The sequence below is a fragment of the Sebastes fasciatus genome, chromosome 8 (genome assembly GCF_043250625.1).
Source record: "Sebastes fasciatus isolate fSebFas1 chromosome 8, fSebFas1.pri, whole genome shotgun sequence".
NCBI lineage: Eukaryota > Metazoa > Chordata > Actinopteri > Perciformes > Sebastidae > Sebastes > Sebastes fasciatus.
Genome location: NC_133802.1, coordinates 33,877,595 through 33,901,025, shown reverse-complemented (window position 1 = coordinate 33,901,025; position 23,431 = coordinate 33,877,595). Strand labels below are relative to the sequence as shown.

At 40.2% G+C, this 23,431-nt stretch overlaps 2 protein-coding genes across 4 annotated transcripts in view; one reads left to right on the top strand and one right to left on the bottom strand.

Moving 5' to 3' along the window:
* The window catches only part of wrap73 (WD repeat containing, antisense to TP73), a 35,408-nt gene extending 33,977 nt beyond the window's left edge, over positions 1-1,431 (top strand). The window contains exon 13 of the mRNA XM_074642597.1: positions 916-1,431. Coding sequence (XP_074498698.1) covers positions 916-1,028 — 113 coding nt within the window. The 3' untranslated portion in view covers positions 1,029-1,431. The remainder of the gene's footprint in view (positions 1-915) is intronic.
* On the bottom strand, positions 1,101-23,019 carry tprg1l (tumor protein p63 regulated 1-like). Of its 3 annotated transcripts, none has more exons than XM_074642610.1 (8): positions 22,966-23,019; positions 11,439-11,658; positions 11,182-11,273; positions 9,774-9,824; positions 7,536-7,661; positions 7,129-7,282; positions 5,092-5,718; positions 1,565-5,054 (listed from the first exon to the last, which is right to left on the bottom strand). In XM_074642610.1, the coding sequence occupies exons 2-7, from the start codon at positions 11,655-11,657 to the stop codon at positions 5,524-5,526; spliced, it is 837 nt and encodes a 278-aa protein (XP_074498711.1). In that variant the 5' UTR covers position 11,658; positions 22,966-23,019; the 3' UTR covers positions 1,565-5,054; positions 5,092-5,523. The 3 variants fall into 3 exon arrangements, with proteins under 3 accessions (XP_074498713.1, XP_074498711.1, XP_074498712.1); XM_074642611.1 differs by lacking the exon at positions 22,966-23,019 and adding an exon at positions 11,721-11,744; XM_074642612.1 differs by lacking the exons at positions 1,565-5,054; positions 22,966-23,019 and adding an exon at positions 1,101-1,239 and having other exon boundaries at positions 5,541-5,718; positions 11,439-11,798.
* Positions 23,020-23,431: the final 412 nt, after the last annotated feature.

The following is a 23,431-nucleotide window of genomic DNA, read 5'->3' as shown; positions in this document are numbered from 1 at the left end:
TGTTTACCTGTGTCCATCTCAACAAATGCCCGTACAGGCAGCCTGCGTTTTGGTTCACCAGTTGTTTTGGTCTGCACCAGAGTACGATTACTGCGTTCACACCTGGCTATACCAGGGGTCTACAACCTGCAGCTCTTTAGCTCCTCTCCAGTGGCTCCCTGTGGATTTTTAAAAATGGAAATGAATAACTGTTCTTTGTTTACATTTTTATTTATCGTTGTTGTAGTTCTATGGTACGACGGAGTGTTAGGGCCACATTGAGGAAAACAAATAAATCTGAGATTTCGAGAATAAAGTCATACGTGTGAATTTTACGTGTTATTTTTCGTTTTTCTCATAAAGTTATGAATTTATTCTCGTAATCTTACAACTTTTTTCTCGTAAAGTTATGAATTTATTCTCGTAATGTTACTACTTTTTTCTAGTAACATTCTGACTTTATTCTGTAAATCTCAGATGTTTTTTCCCTCAATGTGGCCCTCATACTCCGTCGTACATTTGCACTTTGGCCCTCGATGCATTAGACTTATATACTATATACTAAAGACTATAAACTTCATCTTCATCACAATGATCAAATGTTTTGCGGCTCTAGACAGATTTTTTTAATTTTTTGCCTAAAATGGCTCTTTTGATAGTAAAGGTTGCTGACCCCTGACCTTTGACCCCTGAACTAAACAAACCTCACCAGAGTTTGATTAAAACCTGTGAAAGCGCCCTTAGAAACCCCAGGTAGAAAGAAAGTAGAAATGAAATTGTTATTGCACAAAGTCAGAATCAATGAATTTTTTTTAGAGTTTACAAGCTGAACAATGTGAATTCTTAACACAAAATGAAGGTGAATCATTTTACATATGTTTAGATGTGTCATCCTCACACTTGTCTCTCTCTCTCTCTCTCTCTCTCTCCTTCCAGGTGGTTTCCAGGTCCAGTCACTGAACTGGCACTGCAGCGGAGACTCTCTGATCCTGCTCGGCAAGGAGCAGCTGTGTTTGTGCTACATGGACACCGACCAGGATGACAAGTAGAACACAGGTCTAGCTTATTTAGCCATACACACCTGGCCGGGGATGTGTTATGGTGATGACGAAAAGAAAGACTGGTGGGAACACTCCTCAACTTTCACATGCTGAACTGTAGCGGCTCACCAAGGTTTTAAGGGCCCTCAGTGCAGGTTAGTGGGATGGTCCTTTTCTTGTCAAGTTGAAAATGTAGGAAAAACCTAACATGACATTCCTCCTGAGAGACACAGAATGGATAAATATCACTTTTTAAATAACCAAAAGCGTACTAAAGCACTAGTTTCAAACACTGTGAGAAGATAGGTTTACAAAGTTTTATAGATTTCACTGTACATAAGTATTTTGTATTGTTTTACCTTGAAATTGTGTAATTATTTTGAATAAATTGTTATAAATAATGCAACTAAAAGTGAGTTACTCAAATTTGTACATCTTGGTTTATGAAGTTTGTGTACTCCGCCCAGGCAGTACTAAATACATACAGAATCAATATAATGTAAATGCACTTCTTCATAACAATGACCAGAGCCGAGGACCCGACGAGAACATGTAGCCGTTTATTCTTCTCCATCGTGGCGACAAATATCTACAACAAAAAGTTAAGTCTTCACATGTTTGTAATAACGAGTTCATCTCTTTGTAAGTGAAATACTTCAGAACTGGCAATGAAATATTTATTTTCTAGAAGCATTCATTCAGCAGATAAATAAAATCTAATTAGTATTTACAAATCCTTTAAAAAAAAACATTGCCATGCAAACTCAACGTGCAGAAACATGCACAAGTAAAGAGCAGAAAGCAGACATAATTATTCATCGGCATGAAAATATGACCTGTTACCTTTGGTAGCACAACGTTGTATTATAGGATGCAGTTTAACCTAAATCCTGTTAACAGATAAATACTGTACGTGGTTAATGAACGGATGTAAAGCTTTGTCTGCGTGTATTTCATTTTGTAACCCAACCATTATTCCCACTGCAGAGTTTAAAGGTTTAGTTTGGGTGTTTTGAGGTGGGGTTGGATGACGTACGTATCCATAGGAGGTGTATTACTAACAGTAGACGACGGTCGGCACGCCCCCAGCATCGAGAAACAGACAGGAGTACCGGCACCGGAGCAAAGCAACGTTCTGCTGTGGATGATTGCAGGTGCTGCGTGTAGTGTCACGGACATGCAGCCACGTTCCCAGTAAAAGACTCCACCGCACATTTAGTTTAGTTTAGCAGGTTGTCAGCTGTGTGTCTGCCCGGATTAACGATTAGCGATTGGCCGACAAACAGTGAGTGTTTTTGTGCTACGTTAGCAGCTGTAGCTCTGCTGGTAGCTTCGTGCTCGCCGCCGCTCTGTCATTGTGGCGTAACTTTTGCCAGTGTCCGAAAGACAGTGTGTGTGTGTGTGGCGGCGGGGAGTGTGGGTTTGTCGGTGAATGTTCTAGCTGTGAACGTAGCTGTAGCAGACAGTGTGTGTACAGTTTATTTGTCGGTGGATAAATGCTACGAGGCTACAACTCGCTCCGCTCAAGCGGGCCAGAGACCGGAGCCAACATCCTGTATCCAGCAACTACCGGCTCCACCTCTTAAGGTGGACCAGCTTTTCTCCTGAAAGAGACGAGCCGCTCCTCTGAGTATTTTCTCAGCTTTTTAATTAATTATTAATATTTCTTTTAACCGATGGCTTTAATCGGTTCAAGTTCTTAACGTCGGTTAAACGGCCCTACTGTCTTCAAATCGGCTCTGATGACAAATTCCCCGTCATAAAATATTCTAAATACAGCGTACATTAAATGGATATCGATTTATATTATCAAACATATTTTGCTCCTGTCTGTTTCTCCAAACTGGGGGCATGCCGACCGTCATCTACTGTAGGTAATACACTGACTATGGAGAAGTACCTCACACAACCACACTTCAAAACGACCAAACTATCCCTTCAATGCAGCGGAGTGCAGATGTGTGCCTAAAACGAATGCAGGACTTTTAAGGCAACTTACAAACAAACATGTTGCATAAAACATCTGTAACATACAAGAATATTTAGCTAATGCAGCTCTCCGCGTGGTACATCAGCTCCCTACCTCTGAGCAAAGACATAAATAGGCGAATGGAAGCATGTAATTTATCATCTCCACTGAACAAGTTTCATTGATGCTGAAGAGCGTATTACAGCGGTTTATTTTCCATAAGCAACACGGCTGAGCCCAGATCAGCTTTCCTATTAGAAACATGTAATACAGTAATCATGTGACATGACCGTTAAAACTCTCATTCCATCAGCTGCTATTCCTGTCTGTGAAGCTACCCTATGGCCCTGTGATCTGAATAATGCAATCCTTCATTTCAAACCATATTAAAGGGATAGTCTGGGTGTTTTAAAACTGGGTATACAGTCAGTGTATTACCTGCAGTAGGTGACGGTCGGCACGCCCCTCAGCATCGAGAAACAGACGGAGCAATACAGTGCTTTGTATGGGGTCGGCAGAAAAACACATTTTAGCCACCTAAAAACAATCGATATCCGTCTAAGTGTACGCTGTATTTAGAATATTTTCCGACAGCTAACTGAACTGAAACTTATCTATACTGTTTTAATCTGAGCCTGCTGGCTTTGGAGAGAGCACAGATAAGTTTCACTTTCAGTTCACTTCCCTATCAGACAATATTCTTAATACAGCGTACACTTAAACGGATATCGATTGTTTTTTTAGGTGGCTAAAATCTGTTTTCCTGCCGTCCCTGTGTCAGTAACTCCTGTCTACTGTATGTAATACACCTACTATGGATAAGTACTTCATACAACCCCACTTTAAAACACCCAAACTATCCCCTTTAATGCAGCAACTATAGAACATATTCTTGACTGATGTTTCTCTGCTCTCCTCCGGGGTGGCCCAAAACAATAAGCAATCTTTAACCCTCCTGTTTGCATTCCTCGACCAAAATCTGAACTTCACATTAGTCTCTCAATCGGTGGTTAAACAACGAGCAACGAGGCCCCGGTCAGACGGAGCGTGTTTTAGCAGCCTGGGACGGCTTTTTTTTGTGATTGTTTTCAATGAGATTGAAGCGTTTTGGGCGCTACTTTTGCGTTGCAGAGCGCCTCGCGTTTATACAGGAGCGCCCAACGTTTTTTCTCATTGTGGTGACTTTTGTTGGAGCTTTATGACTTTACCAACCGTAGTTACCGTGATCTGAACAGAAAACATCTGGAGGCAAATTATTGCGCTATGGGGATGCACCGACACCGGCTATCGGCTATCGGGTCCGATACTGTGCTCATGTACTCGTACTCGCAAAACGGCTCCGATACAACGGCACCGATACCACTTTACGGCAGCGTGACTCTAACCTCTCTTCACCATCTTTCAGGTCCTATCGCACGTGCTCGCGCTCCACCTCAGCCGGTGCGCGCCGGCCCTCACTTTCATTGCGCCATGGGGTTTTGCTTGCACCCTCTGACTCGCGCGTGCGTTAGACTCCTTGGTCCGTGTTTCAAGACGGGTCGGGTGGGTTGCAGACATCGCCGCAGACCCCTGGCGCCTTTTACGTGGGCCACGCCAGGCCCTGGGGGCACGATGCGGTTGGGGTGCACCTTTGCCCCGAGCCTTTCCAAGCCAACCTAGAGCCGTTGTCAGCGCACCGCCTCGTACGCGGGACTCCCCAGCCTGCCGTGTCGCTCACACCCTCCAGCTGGCTGTTGACGAGGGACTTTTAGCACAGAGAAGTACTCGGTATCGGTACTCGGTATCGGTGAGTACCCAAATGTAAGTACTTGTACTTGTACTTGGTCTGAAAAAAGTGGTATCGGTGCATCCCTAGTGCGGTACTTTAGATTTCGAGTAAGTTGTTTTCATTCATTTAAACTGTACTATTACCTACTTACTATTAACTATTTGGGTCGTGTACAGTTCACGTTAGCACTCATTTGGTGGTTGCCTAGCAACATATAAAATAAAAAAGATGCAGCAAACTGCAAAATCACTTTGAGCGGGCAACGAAAAGGCAGTGCAGTGCGCCTTGCGTTTTCCACCTGCAAAACGCAGTGCAGTGCGCCTTGCGTTTTCCACCTGCAAAACGTGCTCCATCTGATCAGGGCCTGAGACTACAAGAAGCTCGTTCTAGAAGAAGTACAGAGGTGATGAGCTGATGTTAAGTGCCGTGTCCTTTCTTACCAACTTATGTCACATTGGGCACACACTCCCCCACTGCAGGCCCACGTGGGTATGGCAGATCTGCGAGCAGCTCTTTGAAGGGAAGGTACTGAGGACGCTAAAAGCAAAAAACAAAGACAGTCCATGCAGTGCTGCGCATCATTCACCTACAGTAGGCTGACCACTTGTCTGTATCACCAGCTTTAAGGAGGTGTGGACATCTCACGGGCTCAACTTACACACACACAGATTGCGCATCACACTGTCGTGGAGCAACGGCGTCCACTCAGACAGCGCAGTGTAACACAGACACATGGGTTGTTGTAATGTAGAGAGAAACGGTGGACTTTAGAAGCCGATCTTGCCTCGAGTTATGGAGTAGCCCAGCTTGGCCTCGTTGTTGATGAAGGACATGATGCCCAGATAGGTCTCGATGAGAAGAGGTCTCTCCAGGATCAGGACACCGTTGGCCCGGCCGGGGATGGGGTGCTCCTTGTGGGCTTTCTTCACCGCCTGCACCAGCTGGGTCCGGAAGTTGTCCATCTTGGCATGTAAAAGAAAACAAACATGAAACCAGAACACGCCTCCAAAAACTTCAAATCAATTATGTTTACATAGTCTACGACTTCTATATCTATATAAACACTCGATGTCTAGAACGAAAGCAGCATCTTCTGAAGTGTGGAATAATGAATATGATACAGCTAAAATTAACTTGCTCTATTTATTACATGTAGCTTCACTAATGGCTCTGAAGGAGAAAATGCAGTCATATCCCCAGAACAAAGCCCCATGTCAGAGGTCAGAGGTCTGCAACAGGCCGTTCCGGAGCTCTTCAGCTCCTCTCCAGTGGCTCCCTGTAGATTTCAGATTTTTGTTTACATTTTCATTTTTATTTATCATTGTGGTATTGTATTATGGTACGGAAAAAATAAATCTGAGATTTCGAGAATAAAGTCGTAATATTACAAGAAAAAAGTCGTAGTATGAGAATAGTCAAAATATTATAAAAGAGGTAATTTTACGTGTTATTTTACGACTTTTGTTCTCATAGAGTTACGACTTTATTCTCGTAATATTACAACTTTTTTTCTCGTTAAGTTATGACTAGTCTCGTAAAGTTCTGACTTTTTTTTCCATAAAGTTATGACTTTTATCTCGTAATATTACGACTTTTTTTCTCGTAAAATTACGACTTTATTCTGTAAATCTCAGATGTTTTTTCCCTCAATGTGGCCCTAATACTCCGTAGTACATTGTCTCTTTGGCCCTCACTGCATTAGACTTATATACTATATACTTAGACTATAAACTGTGTAACCTTCATCACGATGCTCAGATGTTTTGCGGCTCCAGACAGATTTATTTTTTTGCCTAAAATAGCTCTTTTGATGGTAAAGGTTGCCGACCCCTGCTCTAGATACTGTTGTTGCCTTGCCAATAAGAAAAATAAAACAACTTTGAAAAGAACTGAACATTCACAAAGTCATGACTGTTTTATGTTGTATGAATTACTGGCTCTCTAAAGGGATGACTTGTTTTTAAGACATCGATCAATCAGTCTATTGTTTTCAGTTGGACTGCGGCACCAGCGGTCACCATTGTTAGTCTCGTGAAATAAACACAAATCTTCAAGTACCTTACATTTCAAGTTTTAAAATGAAGGCAGGCAGAATATTCTTGGTATCATTGGGCAAAAATTCCCAAATAATAAATATCCTTTCAGCATATTGTAATTCAAGTGTTCTGAGAGAAACTAGACTTCTGCTATGCTATTAGGAGCACTGGAGGACACAGAGGGACGTGATCTCATGCACTACTGTCACTGACCATTTGATTAAAAAAAACATCATCATAGCACTGCAGCTTTAAATCCTCAGATGTTTTTAAATTGTCAAATAATCTATTTGATGATGCACTTTTATTCTTATTTAGTTAACTAGTGGATTGTACCTGGCAGAGAGAGGCCACCTTCTCATCAGCGTGGGCCATGGGGTGCTCTGTGAGGGTGGAGTAGGGCATGTCTGTCGACCAGGGGTTCCAGCGGTTTATGAACGAGGCCCGAGGACGTTTGTCCCACTGGACGCGAATCCCGTAGCCTTCTCTCCTGTAAGAAAACACTGCGCTGTTAAGAGCAGTGTGACTTTAGGGATCAGCCAGCTACATGTGCCAGCAGCACACCAACGCACTGTCACCAAGCTGAGCCACATATGTTCAGAGAGAAAGACCATTTTTAACATCTATAGATGTTAAATAAATCAAGCTTATCATTACTAACTGAACATTAAATACTACCAACAATACACAACTTGAACCGTCTGTAAGAGAACCTATTTTCAGACTAAAACGTGCTGGCATACTTGTTAAGGGATTTGGGTGGGAACTCAAACTCTCCCACGGAGATGGTGTCCACGGCGTTGAGAGAGATCCTGACGACCTGCTGACACAACAGGTTGATGAAGTCGTACTTGCACACCAGCAGCGACCTGCACACACGAGCAAAAGATGTCAAAATTGTGACAAAATACGATGTCATGTTGTATATTTTAGGACAGCAACTAATGATTAGTTTCCTTGTTGATTAGATGTTTGGTCTAGAAAATGTCAGAAGATGGTGAAAAATGTGTGTTTCCCAAAGCTCAAGATGACGTCTTCAAATATCTCGTTTTGTCCACAACTCAAAGATATTCAGTTTACTGTCACAGAGGAGTAAAGAAACCAGGAAATATTCACATTTAACAAGCGGGCGGGAATCACAGATTTTTCACTTTTTTCCTTAAAATAATTACTCAAACCGATTCAGAGGCTGTAGAGGGTTCAGTTTTAGAGCTAGAATGAAGTTACAGATTCATGAAAATAGAAAAAAACAGGTCATATTAGCTCGTTTGCGAAGAGTTTAATAACGTTTAAAACTTAGGCTAAATTTTGGTGAAGAAAAACTGGCATGGCCATGTTCAAAGGGTTCTCTTGACCTCTGACCTCCAGATATGTGAATGTAAATGGGTTCTATGGGTACCCACGAGTCTCCCCTTTACAGACATGCCCACTTTATGATAATCACGTGGAGTTTTTTGAATACAGTATAAATGTGTTATTTTCTCCTATTCTTAAATGGTGTATCTGAATATTTCTGAGTCCCTAAACAGTCTTGAATTACATCTATTGGGTCTCACTGTAAAGCTGAGACTCTGGTGGAGCCAATGAGCCCAACTGTATTCATGTGTGATGATGTTAGTCCCCATAGGAGACATTTCATTGACCTCACTGTATAAAATGACCTGTGGTGACCTCTAGGATAATCACAGCCTCATGAAACTTTACAGCCACAAACTAGAGACCTAGAGCATTCAGAGGATGGATGGATCAAACTAGAGACCTAGAGCATTCAGAGGATGGATGGATCAAACTAGAGACCTAGAGCATTCAGAGGATGGATGGATCAAACTAGAGACCTAGAGCATTCAGAGGATGGATGGATCAAACTAGAGACCTAGAGCATTCAGAGGATGGATGGATCAAACTAGAGACCTAGAGCATTCAGAAGATGGATGGATCAAACTAGAGACCTAGAGCATTCAGAGGATGGATGGATCAGACTAGAGACCTAGAGCATTCAGAGGATGGATGGATCAGACTAGAGACCTAGAGCATTCAGAGGATGGATGGATCAAACTAGAGACCTAGAGCATTCAGAGGATGGATGGATCAGACTAGAGACCTAGAGCATTCAGAGGATGGATGGATCAGACTAGAGACCTAGAGCATTCAGAGGATGGATGGATCAGACTAGAGACCTAGAGCATTCAGAGGATGGATGGATCAAACTAGAGACCTAGAGCATTCAGAGGATGGATGGATCAAACTAGAGACCTAGAGCATTCAGAGGATGGATGGATCAGACTAGAGACCTAGAGCATTCAGAGGATGGATGGATCAGACTACAGACCTAGAGCATTCAGAGGATGGATGGCTTTCCTAGCTAGATTGACAATAAGGGGGTTTCTGAGCAGTTTACACAACACAAGTGCTCGCCATCCAATCGCCGAAAAATGCAATTCCTGCAAGAAATCTCCAAATGTCAAACAGTTTCTGATCCCAAATCACAGCATGTCTTTTTCTCTGGTGTTCCTCAAGGTCTTAGTGTCTTAATGTGGTATTTTGGAGGGATTATTGATCATTTTTATCAATTCTCAAGTAGTTAAATTTAGCACCAAATCTGTGTAACAAATGGTATCAACCCCAAAAATTGCTGCAACAACTTATGAGACATAATAGAGCATGGGGATGATCATCATATACTGCTATCATAATGTTCTAAACCCTTATACACTTTTACAATTGCTGATGCTGAGCAGCATCTCAAATTAATCTCCAGGTTCTCAGCTTTCAGGTGATGTGCACCACTTCTAGGTGACATCTACTGCTGACCTGCTGTCTCCCCATAAAGACCCCCTGGACCCACTAAAGAAGACTAAAACAGGTCTATGATGGGTCTAAGAGGGTTAATTGATTATCATAATAGTTGACAACTAATCAATGAATTGTTGCAGCTCTAGTATATTTCCTCAAATATATAGGTAAAATACTTTTTGACTTACCTGTCAGTTATGAGCACAAGTCTCTCCTTCTCATTGTTCCAGTGGTCGACTCTGCAGAACACAAAATTGAAAAAAAAAGTTATGAAGCACAATTTGAAACAGTTAAGGCTTAAAACAGTTGCATAGTTAAAAAAGAAAAGATCGTTTTAATGCCACTAATTTCTTTAACACATACCCTGTCATAATGGCATCATATTAAACTAGAAAATCTGAGGAATCCATTGGTACCAATCATGTCACACTAGCTTGTCATGAAGGAGGTTAAATAACGCTCCAAACTTGCGTTAAATTTTGGCGAGGAAAAACTGTCACGGCCATTTTCAAAGGGGTCCCTTGACCTCTGACCTCCAGATATGTGAATGTAAATGGGTTCTATGGGTACCCACGAGTCTCCCCTTTACAGACATGCCCACTTTATGATAATCACATGCAGTTTGGGGTCAAGTCATAGTCAAGTCAGCACACTGACACACTGACAGCTGTTGTTGCCTGTTGGGCTGCAGTTTGCCATGTTATGATTGGAGCATATTGTTTTATGCTAAATGCAGTACCTGTGAGGGTTTCTGGACAATATCTGTCATTGTTTTGTGTTGTTAATTGATTTACAATAATATATATATACATACATTTGCATAAAGCAGCATATTTGCCCACTCCCATGTTGATAAGAGGATTAAATACTTGACAAATCTCCCTTTAAGGTACATTTTGAACAGATAAAAAATGTGCGATTCATTTGTGATCAATCATGATTAACTATCATGCGATTAAATATGTAATCGATCGACAGGCCTAGTCAAATATGGTTGTACTGATATTGATAATACAACAAATCATAGTTCAGATACAAAGTAAATGACAAGACTTTATTATTCTCATGTCAGGTGCGCATCCTCAATCATGTCACGTGGAAGAAAATCACACAGTTTGAGCACCTATCAACCATCAACAACACAAAAGCGGTGAGTATTTTCCAGCCTTCATGATGAGCCTTGCAGATCACTTATTAACAGTTTGTTGTGTTTCCAGGTTGTGTAGAAGGAAGTGGAGAAAAGGCCAGCTGTTGGCAGTGATGACCTGTCCCTACACAACATCACAGCTGGCACCACCCTCTTCAACACCCAGAGCAAATGGATGTTTTGAAAAAATATCTGTCATAGTTTTGTGTTGTTATTGATTTCCAATAATAAATATAATCATACATTTGCATAAAGCAGCATATTTGTCCACTCCCATGTTGATAAGAGGATTAAATACTTGACAAATCTCCCTTTAAGGTTCATTTTGAACAGATACAAATCTCCCTGTTAAACATTTAGTTCTGTATCTGTAACAAATCTCCAGCTGGTGTGCCAGTATGTATAAGTATGATAATGATAATAACAGTTAAATGCTGCTGGATACTCACTCAGCTAGCAGCCAGACGCTGAGCACCTCTCCATCCTCAGAAGGGAGTGCCACAGTCCTGATGTCGCTCACAGCCTGCTCGATGGTACCTGGCTGAGATCAGCATCAGCACCACACATCCATCAGTTCAGACCTGACATTGCACTGTAATGCTAGTTAAAGATGATTTACCACAAGTGCATGGGTGTGTATTGGAAAGGAGTTATTTAAGAGAAGACATACGCATTGTAGTCTAATAAAAAACGAAATCACACGTACCCTGAACACGAAATAGTCCTTCACTTTCGCTTGCATGGTGGGGTTGTGCACATGGAAAGGCGTCAGCGTCTGCAGCGGAGGGCAGCAGGCTCCGTGTCCGAGGCTCCGTGCGGCCTCCGGCGGCGTGAAGGCGACCTCGACCCCCTCCTCGGTGTCTGCCGGGTGGAGGATCGCTGCGCCCGGACTCTCCGGCTCCACCGTGTCGTTCAGCTGCAGCATGCTGCAACAAACAGTGCGCCAGGTGTTAGATCAGACGATGTCCTGTCCGAGATGCACACTCACCCATTGCGCACCAATGATGTTTTGATTGTGAGGAAGTCTGCGAGGAAGTAGATCCCCCCACCACCACCCAGACAATCTCCCTCCTCTTAAAGGGACATCATGTTTCTAGAGACGACGAGCCCCCTTTTCACAATTATCACTTCTATGTTCTATGAGGACTAAAGTCGGGTGTCAGTTTGATTTTACGCATCACATTAACCCGTTAATATATACCACGGTGCATGAGGGCCACATTGAGGGGGGGGGAATCTGAGATTTCGAGAATAAAGTCATAATATTACGAGATAAAAGTCGTAATTTAATGAGAATAAAGTCGTACTATTTAGAGAAAAAAAACTTGTAATATTACGAGAATAAAGTCATAACTTTACAAGAATAAAGTCGTGTAATATTATGAGAATAAACTTTACGGGAAAAAAGTCGTACGAGAATAAAGTCCGAACTTTACGAGAATAAAGTCATAACTTTAATAACGACGTGCGCCAAGTGTTAGATCAGACGATGTCCTGTCTGAGATGCACACTCACCCATTGCGCACCAATAATGTTTTGATTGTGAGGAAGTCTGCGAAGAAGTAGATCCCCCCCACCACCACCCAAATAATCTCCCTCCTCTTAAAGGGACATCATGTTTCTAGAGAGGACAAGCCCCCTTTTCACAATTATCACTTCTATGAGGACTAAAGTCGTTAATATATACCACGGTGTATTAGGGCCACATCGAGGGGAAAACAAATCTGAGATTTCGAGAATTAAGTCATAATATTACAAGATAAAAGCCGTCATTTAATGAGAATAAAGTCGTTCTATTTCGAGGAAAAAAAACTTGTAATATTACGAGAATGAAGACAACTTGACGGGAAAAAAGTCGTAATATGAGACTAAAGTCATAACTTTACAAGAAAAGAAGTCATAATATTAAGAGAATAAAGTTGTAATTTAATGAGAATAAAGTCGTACTATTTCAAGAAAAAAAAGTTGTAATATTACGAGAATAAAGTCATAACTTTACGAGAAAAAAAGTAATTTCCTCCTCTCAAGAGTCAGTTTCTCCATCAGGTCCGTGTGGTTCTTTCTTCAGAATAAACGCAGTTTCCTGCACAATCTTTTCCGGTTCTGATACGGATGATGATGTGGTGCTGATGAGTCAAAAGATGAAGTATTTGTGAAACCTAAACTAAAGGATAACACAGACGTTGATGAGATTACAAGCTCCATTTTCAGCTGAGAAGCTCTAGACTTGTCATATTATGACTTTATGATTTAGTACTTGTGTTTGGTTTTGGGAGAGACTTGTTGATGAGGCTGTGGTGAAGATCACAGATTACATAAACTGCAGATGAAAGCTGCTTCCTGCCAGTGAATGTTTTGTTTTTGTAACATGGTGTTGTTGTTCTGGGTCAGACTTTTACTGTGCTGGATTTATTGAGGAAGCAAAGAGAGAAACTTGTTCTTTATTACTCGTCTAACTTGGGTTTCTGGGAAGTCTCTGCTTATCTCAGTTCATTAATCTCACGGAGGTCACTATATCTGACTGTGTGATTAATGTTTGAACAGGTCGATGATAATGTTTACTACTCCTTCAATTACTTGGTTTTTTTATTAAGTTATTAGATTTTTAGTGAGGATGACAATCACATCTATCTAGTAGTGTTTGTCTTAGAACCTGCCAGTGTCATCAGCCATGAGGTGATAACGCTATGAAGTTACGCTAAATTTTGGCGATTTGTCCATTTTCAAAGGGGTCCCTTGACCTCTGACCTCCAGATCAGTGAATGTAAATGGGTTCTATGGGTACCCACGAGTCTCCCCTTTACAGACATGCCCACTTTATGATAATCACATGCAGTTTGGGTCAAGTCATAGTCAAGTCAGCACACTGACACACTGACAGCTGTTGTTGCCTGTTGGGCTGCAGTTTGCCATGTTATGATTGGAGCATATTGTTTTATGCTAAATGCAGTACCTGTGAGGGTTTCTGGACAATATCTGTCATTGTTTTGTGTTGTTAATTGATTTCCAATAATAAATATATGCATATATTTGCATAAAGCAGCATATTTGCCCACTTCAATGTTGATAAAAGAATTAAATACTTGACAAATCTCCCTTTAAGGTTCATTTTGAACAAAAAATGTGTGATTAAATTTATTTAACCGATTGACAGCCCTAAATATAATACATAATATAATTCATTTTTAGTAAACTGATTCAAGGAATGTAAGCTATGCTCCAACATACAGGTACTAATAGATCATTCATGTTTGTGTGCTGTGTTTTCAGTGTTGTTTCCCGGATGACACGCCCCAAATCATAACTGTTATCAAAAGGATCTCCTGCACATGTTCCTGATAAGTATTTCTAGTAATGATTGATCAGCAGAAGACACTATTTAAGGCCGGGTATTAACACAGGAACCACAAAGTAGAACTGCATACATAGACTGCCACTTTGAAAATGGAGACGACGGCGTGTTTTCCACTGTTGCTGCTGATCTGCTCTCTCTCCACGGCTCAGCTTCAGACAGAGTCTGACAACGACATTATTCCACAAGGAAAGCAAACTGAATCTCAGGGAAGAGAACCAACAAATGCCTCTCACCACCAACAGACCTGCACACAAGACATCAATGCTGTGCTGAGAGAGATGAGCGCTGCGTTGGCTGAACAGAGGGTGGAGACGAGGCACATAAAAGAATGATGTCATTCACTTCCACACAGTGAGGCATACAGTTTATTAATCAAACACTGGTATCTGATCGGAACTCGGTATCGGCCGATACCCAAAGCCCAGGTATCGCTATTGGGACTGAAAAAGTCGGCTTGGTGCATCCCTAGTTTTGCTGCGTCTGTACTAATTTGATTTGAAATGAGCAACTTTATGCTGAATCTGTTTTTGAGATTTATGTAATTTTGCTTTTCAAAGGTTTGATAGTTAACCTTCCACATTACACATTTAAACTGCTGTTGTCACAGACGTTGATGAGATTACAAGCTCCATTTTCAGTTGAGAAGCTCTACACTTGTCATATTATGACTATGATTTAGCCCTTGTGTTTGGTTTTGGGAGAGACTTGTTAATGTCAGTAAGTCATTGAATCTTTTTTTTGTTTTTAGTACAGGCTGCTATGCAAAAGACTGAAGTGGACAAGCTGAAGCAACAACTACAAGGTATATGTTTATATTGAGCAATGATGAATATTATGTTATTATTATATGTAGGGCTGTCGAGATAACACCTTAATGCAAATTCATTTCAATGCCACTCATTTCTTTAACGCATTAACGCAACTTGTGATATTTAGGTTGGAGCAGCTCAGTTTTAAAGCTAGTAATGAAGATACTGGTATCATATGGAACTAGAAAACCTGATGAATCCATTTGTACCAACCAGGTCGTACTAGCTTGTCATGAAGGAGGTTAAATAATGCTCCAAATTTACGCTAAATTTTGGCGAGAAAAAAACTGTCAAGGCCATTTTTCAAAGGGGTCCCTTGACCGCTGACCTCCAGATCAGTGAGTGTAAATGGGTTCTATGGGTACCCACAAGTCTCCCCTTTATAGACATGCCCACTTTATGATAATCAGATGCAGTTTGGGGCAAGTCATAGTCAAGTCCTCTGCAGCTTTGGGGACAGAGCATTCTCCAGGGCAGCTCCCAGGCTTTGGAACTCCCTCCCACAAGACATCAGAGACCCTCTCACTATTTCAGTGCTCAAGACCCATCTCCTCTCCTCTGCCTACTCCTAGCCATTTGTCCGTATGAGTGTGCGCCTGTGTGTGTCTCACACTGCTTCCCGTTTATATTGGTAAGCGTCTTTGAGTCACTGAAAAGCGCTATAAAAGTCAAATTTATTATTATTAAGTCAGCACACTGACAGCTGTTGTTGCCTGTTGGGCTGCAGTTTGCCATGTTATGATTTGAGCATATTTTTCATGCTAAAAGCAGTACCTGTGCAATTAACTTGTGATCAATCGTGATTAATTATGGACAATCATGGGATTAAATATTTAAATGATTGACAGCCCTAGTTATGTCAAAATTGCATATTAGAGACAATAAGAGAACACTAAAAGACTTTTTCCTACATATATTTACGAGGGATTTTCACACACACTAATGAAAACGGTGACGATGAAATACTTTTAACGGTCAAAGATTGTTTGTAATGGCCAGCCGAGACTGCAGCTTCCTAGCGAGCTCTTCAGACGCCATGGTGGAGGAGAGTAGCACGCTGTTGACGGAGGCTGGAGGAGGAATGGAGCCTGACAGCCGTCTCTAGTCTCTAGTACCAATCTGTCGCTAAGCGACCGCACACCACCGACACTGCTTCCGGTCACACATTTCAAAATAAAAGACGGTCATCTTTCACTACCCTATATAGAATGGTGACAAGCACGATTATACACAGAATAATGACGTGACTGAAGTTAGAAACAAGCTCATTACTGTAACCATCACATTGCTGCAACATCATCCTCTTTAAAACGAGTATGTTTCTCTCTCTCAGTCAAACAGGTGGCTTTCTCAGCCTCTCTGTTGGCTTCAGGCTCAGGACATGTCGGACCATTTAACACACTCACTCCTCTGGTCTTCAGATACGTCGTCACAAACATCGGAAATGCCTACAACCCAAACACAGGTACTTGAATTCACAAATTTAAATTTCTATCTTGCCTTTTTGTCTATGTTGCCTCCAACTAGATCATCAACAGATGATTCTCAGGTTACATTCACTGACAAAAACTCTCCCACAGGTTTTTTCATTGCACCAGTAAGAGGAGCCTACCACTTTGAGCTCTACATAGATGGAAATTCACATACTTCAGGTGCTGTGTTGGTCAAGAACGGAGAGCATATTTTTATTTCATATGAGACTGAGCAATCTGGCCACGCCAGCTCTGCTAATGGCGCCACACTGCTTCTAGAGGTCGGAGATATTGTGTTTCTGCGTCTGTGGGCTAACACAAGAATATTTGACAATGAAAACCACCATAGCACCTTCAGTGGCCATCTGCTTTTCACCATGTAAATGGGAAACGGTCCTTTTTCTTCAGCTATACAATAGCCGTGCACACACTGCAGCAGCGTATTAGTACTCGTTGATAAAAATATCAGTTATTTTTTACTTAATATGAAAGTTGATTGACTACGCTTCACAACAACAATAATCTTTTTAATGAGAAAATGTTCATGAAATTTTTCATCTGTGTCTTTCTGGATTTGCCTCAAAATACACAGTGAGGGAATCAGGGTCTGAAATTAGCACCCGCCAAATGTGGGTAAATTGTTGGCAGTGGCAGGTAAAATTGTCAGGCCATTCGCCACTTTGGCAGACAGGGAAAACGCTAGAGATGGGAATAGAGAACCGGTTCCTTTAATGAACGGGTTCTTAGTTGTCCGATTCCTCGGCATCACATGACTCCGTGACTATCGATTCCTCTGTATTGATGCTTTCTGACAGATACGCATGCACAATGATGCACACGCACACTGTATCACTTTTCAGTTTGGCGCTACTAAACCTGACGGGGCGCACACTATTATTTCCCTGATAATGCGACACTGAACAACAAAAACAGGAGGAGAGTTAGAAACGTTAACTGTTAGCAGCCGGTGGGCAGTACAGTCCTGTTTGGCTAAATAGTGGAGCTACTAACGTTAACAGAGGTGCCATTGAGTTATTATTATGAGGTGTTCAAACTCTGCCTAGGAAAAATTACTATTGGGCGAAGGTAAATTACAACGTTATGTGTTCAAATGTTCGAATGTAATTCGGAGCTGTTTAACTTCCTAACACTAGTTCTAAGCAGCTTGCCAATATTTTTTTTAATCAAAGCAAATATTTAAATAATCATAATCATTTAAACTGTGTTTTTATGCAAACAACCACTACAGATGACAATAACGTAATACAGTACTGTGTACAGTATCAGAAAAATAGGGCTCCCCGGAACTTACGGTGTAATTCAAATACTGTAATAAACCATTCATATGATGTTTTTTGTGTAAAATATATCGAACATTGAATGACATCAGATCTAAAATGTTATTACTTTGTTTAGCACAGAGATTTCAAAAGTGGCAGATCAAATTTCTGTGAGTGGCAGACAAAAATAAAATACTTGTGTACTGTGTGTAAATGATCTGATTACTGCTCGTTGGACCACAGCATCCAATCAAACCACTTCATCTTTTCCCCTTTACTTTGTTCAATAGAAACTTGAATTGTCTTGTACTGTTAATATGAGACGGGGAATTCCCTTTATTCGTTTGAATACATGAGAAAGTAGTTATCTGAATGTATCTAATTATCTAGACAGTACTGCATCAGTACCAGCAAATTAAAGTCTCCTTTACAGTATTTATCTTGTACATGAAAGCTGGATGACAAAGCTTCACGGCAACAATAATTTGTACATATTGTATATTTTCAAGTTCTCTTACATTTTAATAAAAGCACATACATATCACTGCAATGCTATCTGTGTACTTTTCTACAACACATGGTAAATATTTAAAAAAAAAAAATCTTGTCATGTTAGCAGAAAACTAAATAAATGTGTAGTATCTGTTTGGTAATAAGAAATTATTAGATTAGTATGTAAGTATACAGTGTAGTATTACTATAAGTATAGTAGTAAGTATTGTTATAATTGAACAATGGTTACCAACTACTCAAACATCTACTTGTTTTACAAAGAGTGAGTAATTATAATGTGATTTAAACTGACTGGTTAAAATCAATGAGATTATAGTGACCATCTTATTTAATACACAGTAATGGTGTTTTGATTGGGGCTGTCAACCGATTAAAATAGTTCATCATGATTAATCACAAATTAATTGCGCATTTTTTATCTGTTCAAAATGTACCTTAAAGGTAGATTTCTCAAGTATTTAATACTCTTATCCACATGGGAGTGGGTAAATATGCTTGTTTTATGCAAATGTATGTATACATTTATTATTCAAAATCAATTCACAACAAAAAACAATGACAGATATTGTCCAGAAACCCTCAGTGTAAGAATACTCTGTTATAAGTAAAAGACATGCATTCAAAAGTATTACCATCATTATATAGTAACAAAAGTATTACTCATTATGCAGAATGGCTCATTTGAGAATAATATATTATTACTGGAATATAATTATTGATGGATTTAATTAACCTGTGCATCACTTTAATGTTGCAGCTGTTGGAGCTCATTTAAACTACTTTATATACTACTGGGTAGCTTAACCTATAATAATGCATAATTCATTAGTTGATTTATATTTTGTATTATTAATCTGAATCTTCATAGAAAAATAAAGCTGTCAAATAAATCTAGTAGAATAAAAAGTGCAATATTTCCCTGTTTTCCCTGACTGTTTTTTCAACATACTATAGCATGACTTTTTTTTGACATACTATATATGACTTTTTTCGACATACTATACTATAACTTTTTTTCGACAAACTATACTATGATTTTTTTTCAACATACTATACTATGACTTTTTTTCGACTTTTTTTTTAAATACAATACTATTTTTTTTTTTTTTGACTTTTGGACATACTATACTGTGGACGGGGCCGGCAGCAAAACTGATGGGAGCAGTTTTGCTGCCGGCCCGTCCACAGCAGTACAGCTTTGCTCCTCTGCTGGTACTCCTGTCTGTTTCTCCAAATGGTGGCGTGCGGACCACCATCTACTGTAGGCAATACACAAGCAAGTCAACGCGAGTCAATCTCCATAGACACCCATGTTAAAACTTTACAGCAGAAATAAATAAAAATAGTTCATCAGAAATGTATAAAGTACGTGTGAAAGACCCATATAAAGAGAAAGTGACAGAAGCAAAGGGGCGATATATTACGAAAGGTTATAATATAGATCCTAAAGAATTAGGAGGACCTTCACAGTCACTGATGTGTTTTGGCGTCAGTGACAACATGTGAACAGTTCAAAATATGTAAATATTTTGAGGCCGATGTCCGATTTAGAAACAGGTAGGTTTATTACATTAAGATCTACAAGCCAAATACGAACTACACAATCATCCGGACGAAGATAAGCTAGCTAATGTTATGTCAACTGAATACTAACAAAACGTCGGCTAATACTGCATATTTAAAAGTGACTGTTTGTAACTTCTTACACGTATAAATCAATCTGGGTCGGTGTCCGGTGTCGCTCGCGTGTGGCTACTCTGTTTAGACTCAGACTGCAACACAAACTACATGGAAGCACCATGTGGTTTGGTCTCCAGGGCCGGAGTCTCTGCTGTACTCTGCTCCTCTGCCTGCCTTCACTCACACACACCGCGCTCGTTGCCGCTCTTTCGCTCCACTCTCACGTGCATGCGCGCACACTCCACACTGCAGAAGAGTTAGTTTAGCTCTGAGAATATCTAGTAAATGTACAGTGGACGTTTGTGCAGAAATAACTGCTGCAGCTCCTCCAGACCAACAGAGGTTTCCCGTGTCTTGTGAAGTGACGGGGCTCCGCAGAGAGAAACATTATCGTCTCCGACCAAAACTCCGGTGTCTCCCCTGTTCCCTCCGGCCGCGATCGGGAGGCTGAAACAGGAAAAGCCAACACTAGGATCAGCATTGATTCATGGAGAGACCTTCGTCTGGTCAACTAACATTACTGCCAAGCAGCTGAAATATAGAGTGATATTGTGGTTTTAGCTGACGTGTGTCGCCTCACTGTGTTGACGGATGCTCGCCTACATTCACGTAGCGCATGCACACGGGTGAGCCTGAGCAACAGCACGCTGACCTTCGTTGACTTAACTTAACTGTACTATAGAAATATAATATCTGGTTGCTATGGTTACAGTGCCAAAAACAGTAATGCATTTTTTTCTTATTAATTTAATTTTAATTCTCGCGAAGTTCCACATTCTCAAGTGTAAATTTAACACAATAAAAAGCCTAATTTCTTTGTATTTATGAAAGAAATGGAATTATATCGGTCAACAATTTCTTCCTCACAAAATAAGAAAACAATGAAAACAATGAATGTATGCAATATCTTTAAAATTTTTAAGTGAAATTATTGTCATTCTCTCGCGTGGTCTCTTTTTTTTTTTTTTTTTTTAATATCTGTTGTCCTTTAATGTTTGGCACAGCTCTTTGTTTATGTTTTCGCTATGCTTCTTCTGTATGTAAATGAGATACTAAACTATTACTTTTTTCCCGACATTTTTCGACATACTGTACTTTGACTTTTTTTCCAACTTTTTTCTTCATACTTTACTATGACTTTTTATTCTAAATAATATACTGACTTTTTTTTTTACTTTTTTCAACATACTATGCTATGTCTTTTTTCAACTTTTGGTTTTAAATGTTTTCTGCTGTTACTATGGATACTGTCATTTTGAAATAAAAAATATATTTAAAAACCCCCCCCAAAGAAACAGTCTATGGTAGGCTAACGCCGGGGCCACACAGCGCGCATCATGCTCGCGTGACGGCAACATCGCGTGTTGTTTTTTATTTCGGCGTCCATGTTAACAGGTTAGAGTGGACACACTGCCCGCACGTCAGACGCACGTCAGACGTGCGTCTATTTTATAGAATAGAAGGCTCGCCTATTTTTCACGCTTGCCGCTTACCTCTCGGCTGCGTCTCCCAGCAGCAACAGACAGTGAAGGTGATCTATTGACAGTATATGAGCAAGATTACTACAGTTTCCATGTCTAGACATCTGTAGAATATGTCACTGACCATCAATATTTTACACTTCCTATCTAGATTTCAAAATAAAAGTCCTCTAGCGTTTTTAGTGCACAGAATCATTCATTCATTAACACAATGCTTTTATTCTGAAATACTCTAAATAAAGCAGTTGTCTGCTTGCAGGTTTCCATCAAGTTAATATAGTACAGGCTTTTAATTATGTAAACACTGTAGTAGTCATAGCAGAAACCCTACATATGCTATACATATAATAGACTGGGTTAATAGGTTATAAGAACATCAGGTGATAGTTGGCAGTATTTTTCAGATGCTCTCTCTCTCGCTCTCTCTCTCTCTCTCAACAAACACCACGTAACTTTATTGTTCTTTCTTTTAGAGGTGTTATTTAATTTTTTTAAAGATATTTAATAATAATTTTCGTTTTCTAAAGGTTAACAAATAACGAAACTGTTTATTTTGCTTTGTTTTATAATAATAAAAAAAAAACACTTTACTTATATTTATCATTCTGAAATACTTCAGGTGTTTTTCTCCATCAAGGCGCAGTTCAGCAACAAGGTGGTAAAAAGCTCCAAGTTGCCTGAGATGTCGGAACATCAGCATTTATAATGTAAATTGCTGTCCCGCCTCAGATGTAAATTAAGTCGTTTCCGATAAAAGCCAATGCTGTAGAACAGGAACCCGAAACCCCCTGGAAATGTTGTTTAAAACTGTGCCAGTCAAAGTGAAGAGGGATTGCTGTAGGCTCTCTCTTACTACTAATGTATTTATTTATTTTTTTGTATTAATATATAGCCCACAGAAATCCCTCTTCACTGTCAATGAAGAGGGATATATATATATATATATATATATATATATATATATATATATATATATATATATATATATATATATATATATATATATATATATATATATATATATATATATATATATATATATATAGCCCACAGAAATCCCTCCTCATTGTCAGTGAAGAGGGATTTATATATATATATAAATCCCTCTTCACTGACAGAAAAGAGGGATTTATATGGGCTACATATTAATATTTATGTATGAATTTATTTGCTTGTTTTTAATAATATTTACAAATTACCACACAGTTCTTACCCTTTTTTGTCTTAAATAAATATACATCACATTTATTATGAAGTTAAATGGCCATTAAAAGGCAAACTCTATGTAGAAAGAAAGGGCTGTCAGCAACAGCAAAAACACAGCTGACAGGTAGCTCCGGGACGCTCCCGAGACGTGGGTAACTTGCGTCTAGTGTGAACACCCTAGGTGGGCATGATGCGGCCACGACGTGACGCTGCCGTCACGCGAGCATGATGCGCGCTGTGTGGCCCCAGCGTAATGGACTAACTATGGATAAGTAGACCTGCCTCATACAACACTTACAAACAGCCGAACTATCCCTTCAACCTGCACACAAACCCGCTCCCTTGACTTCCCAGCGACAGGCAACAAGTCACTCAGAGAAAACTAAACACTAACCGGCTGTTTACATCTCTTTACCGGATTCTTACCGGATTCTTACCGTGTAAAAAACTTCCAAATCTTCCAGCTTCCGCACCGCGGACGCCATTGAGCGTTAATTGCACTGATTGTAGTGATGGGAATTCCGGCTCCTTTTAGGGAGCCAGATCATTTGGCTCAGCTCACCAAGAAGAGCCGGCTCTTTCGGCTCCAAAACGGCTCTTCAACTTTTACCACTTCTGCCTTTTATTGTTCAGCCAAATTTAGCTTTAGCTGTTTTGACCTATGATTAGTACGTGTGCAGATATATCACTTAAAGGGACTGTTTGTAACTTTTTACACGTATAAATGTACCGGGTCAGGATCCCATGCACGCTTGCATATGCACGCTTGCATATGCACGCTTGCATATGCACGCTTGCATATGCACGCTTGCATATGCACGCTTGCATATGCACGCTTGCATATGCACGCTTGCATATGCACGCTTGCATATGCACGCTTGCATATGCACGCTCGCCTGTGGC

What these genes read in the sequence shown, in the direction of transcription:
- tprg1l (XM_074642610.1), bottom strand. Translation starts at nt 11,657, where the DNA reads ATGCTGCAGCTGAACGACACGGTGGAGCCGGAGAGTCCGGGCGCAGCG. An exon ending in AGCGTCTGGCTGCTAGCTGA is followed by an intron (nt 9,825 to 11,181) that starts GTGAGTATCCAG and finishes TGTGTTCTGCAG; the next exon opens with AGTCGACCACTGGAACAATG. An exon ending in CCACCCAAATCCCTTAACAA is followed by an intron (nt 7,283 to 7,535) that starts GTATGCCAGCAC and finishes GTTTTCTTACAG; the next exon opens with GAGAGAAGGCTACGGGATTC.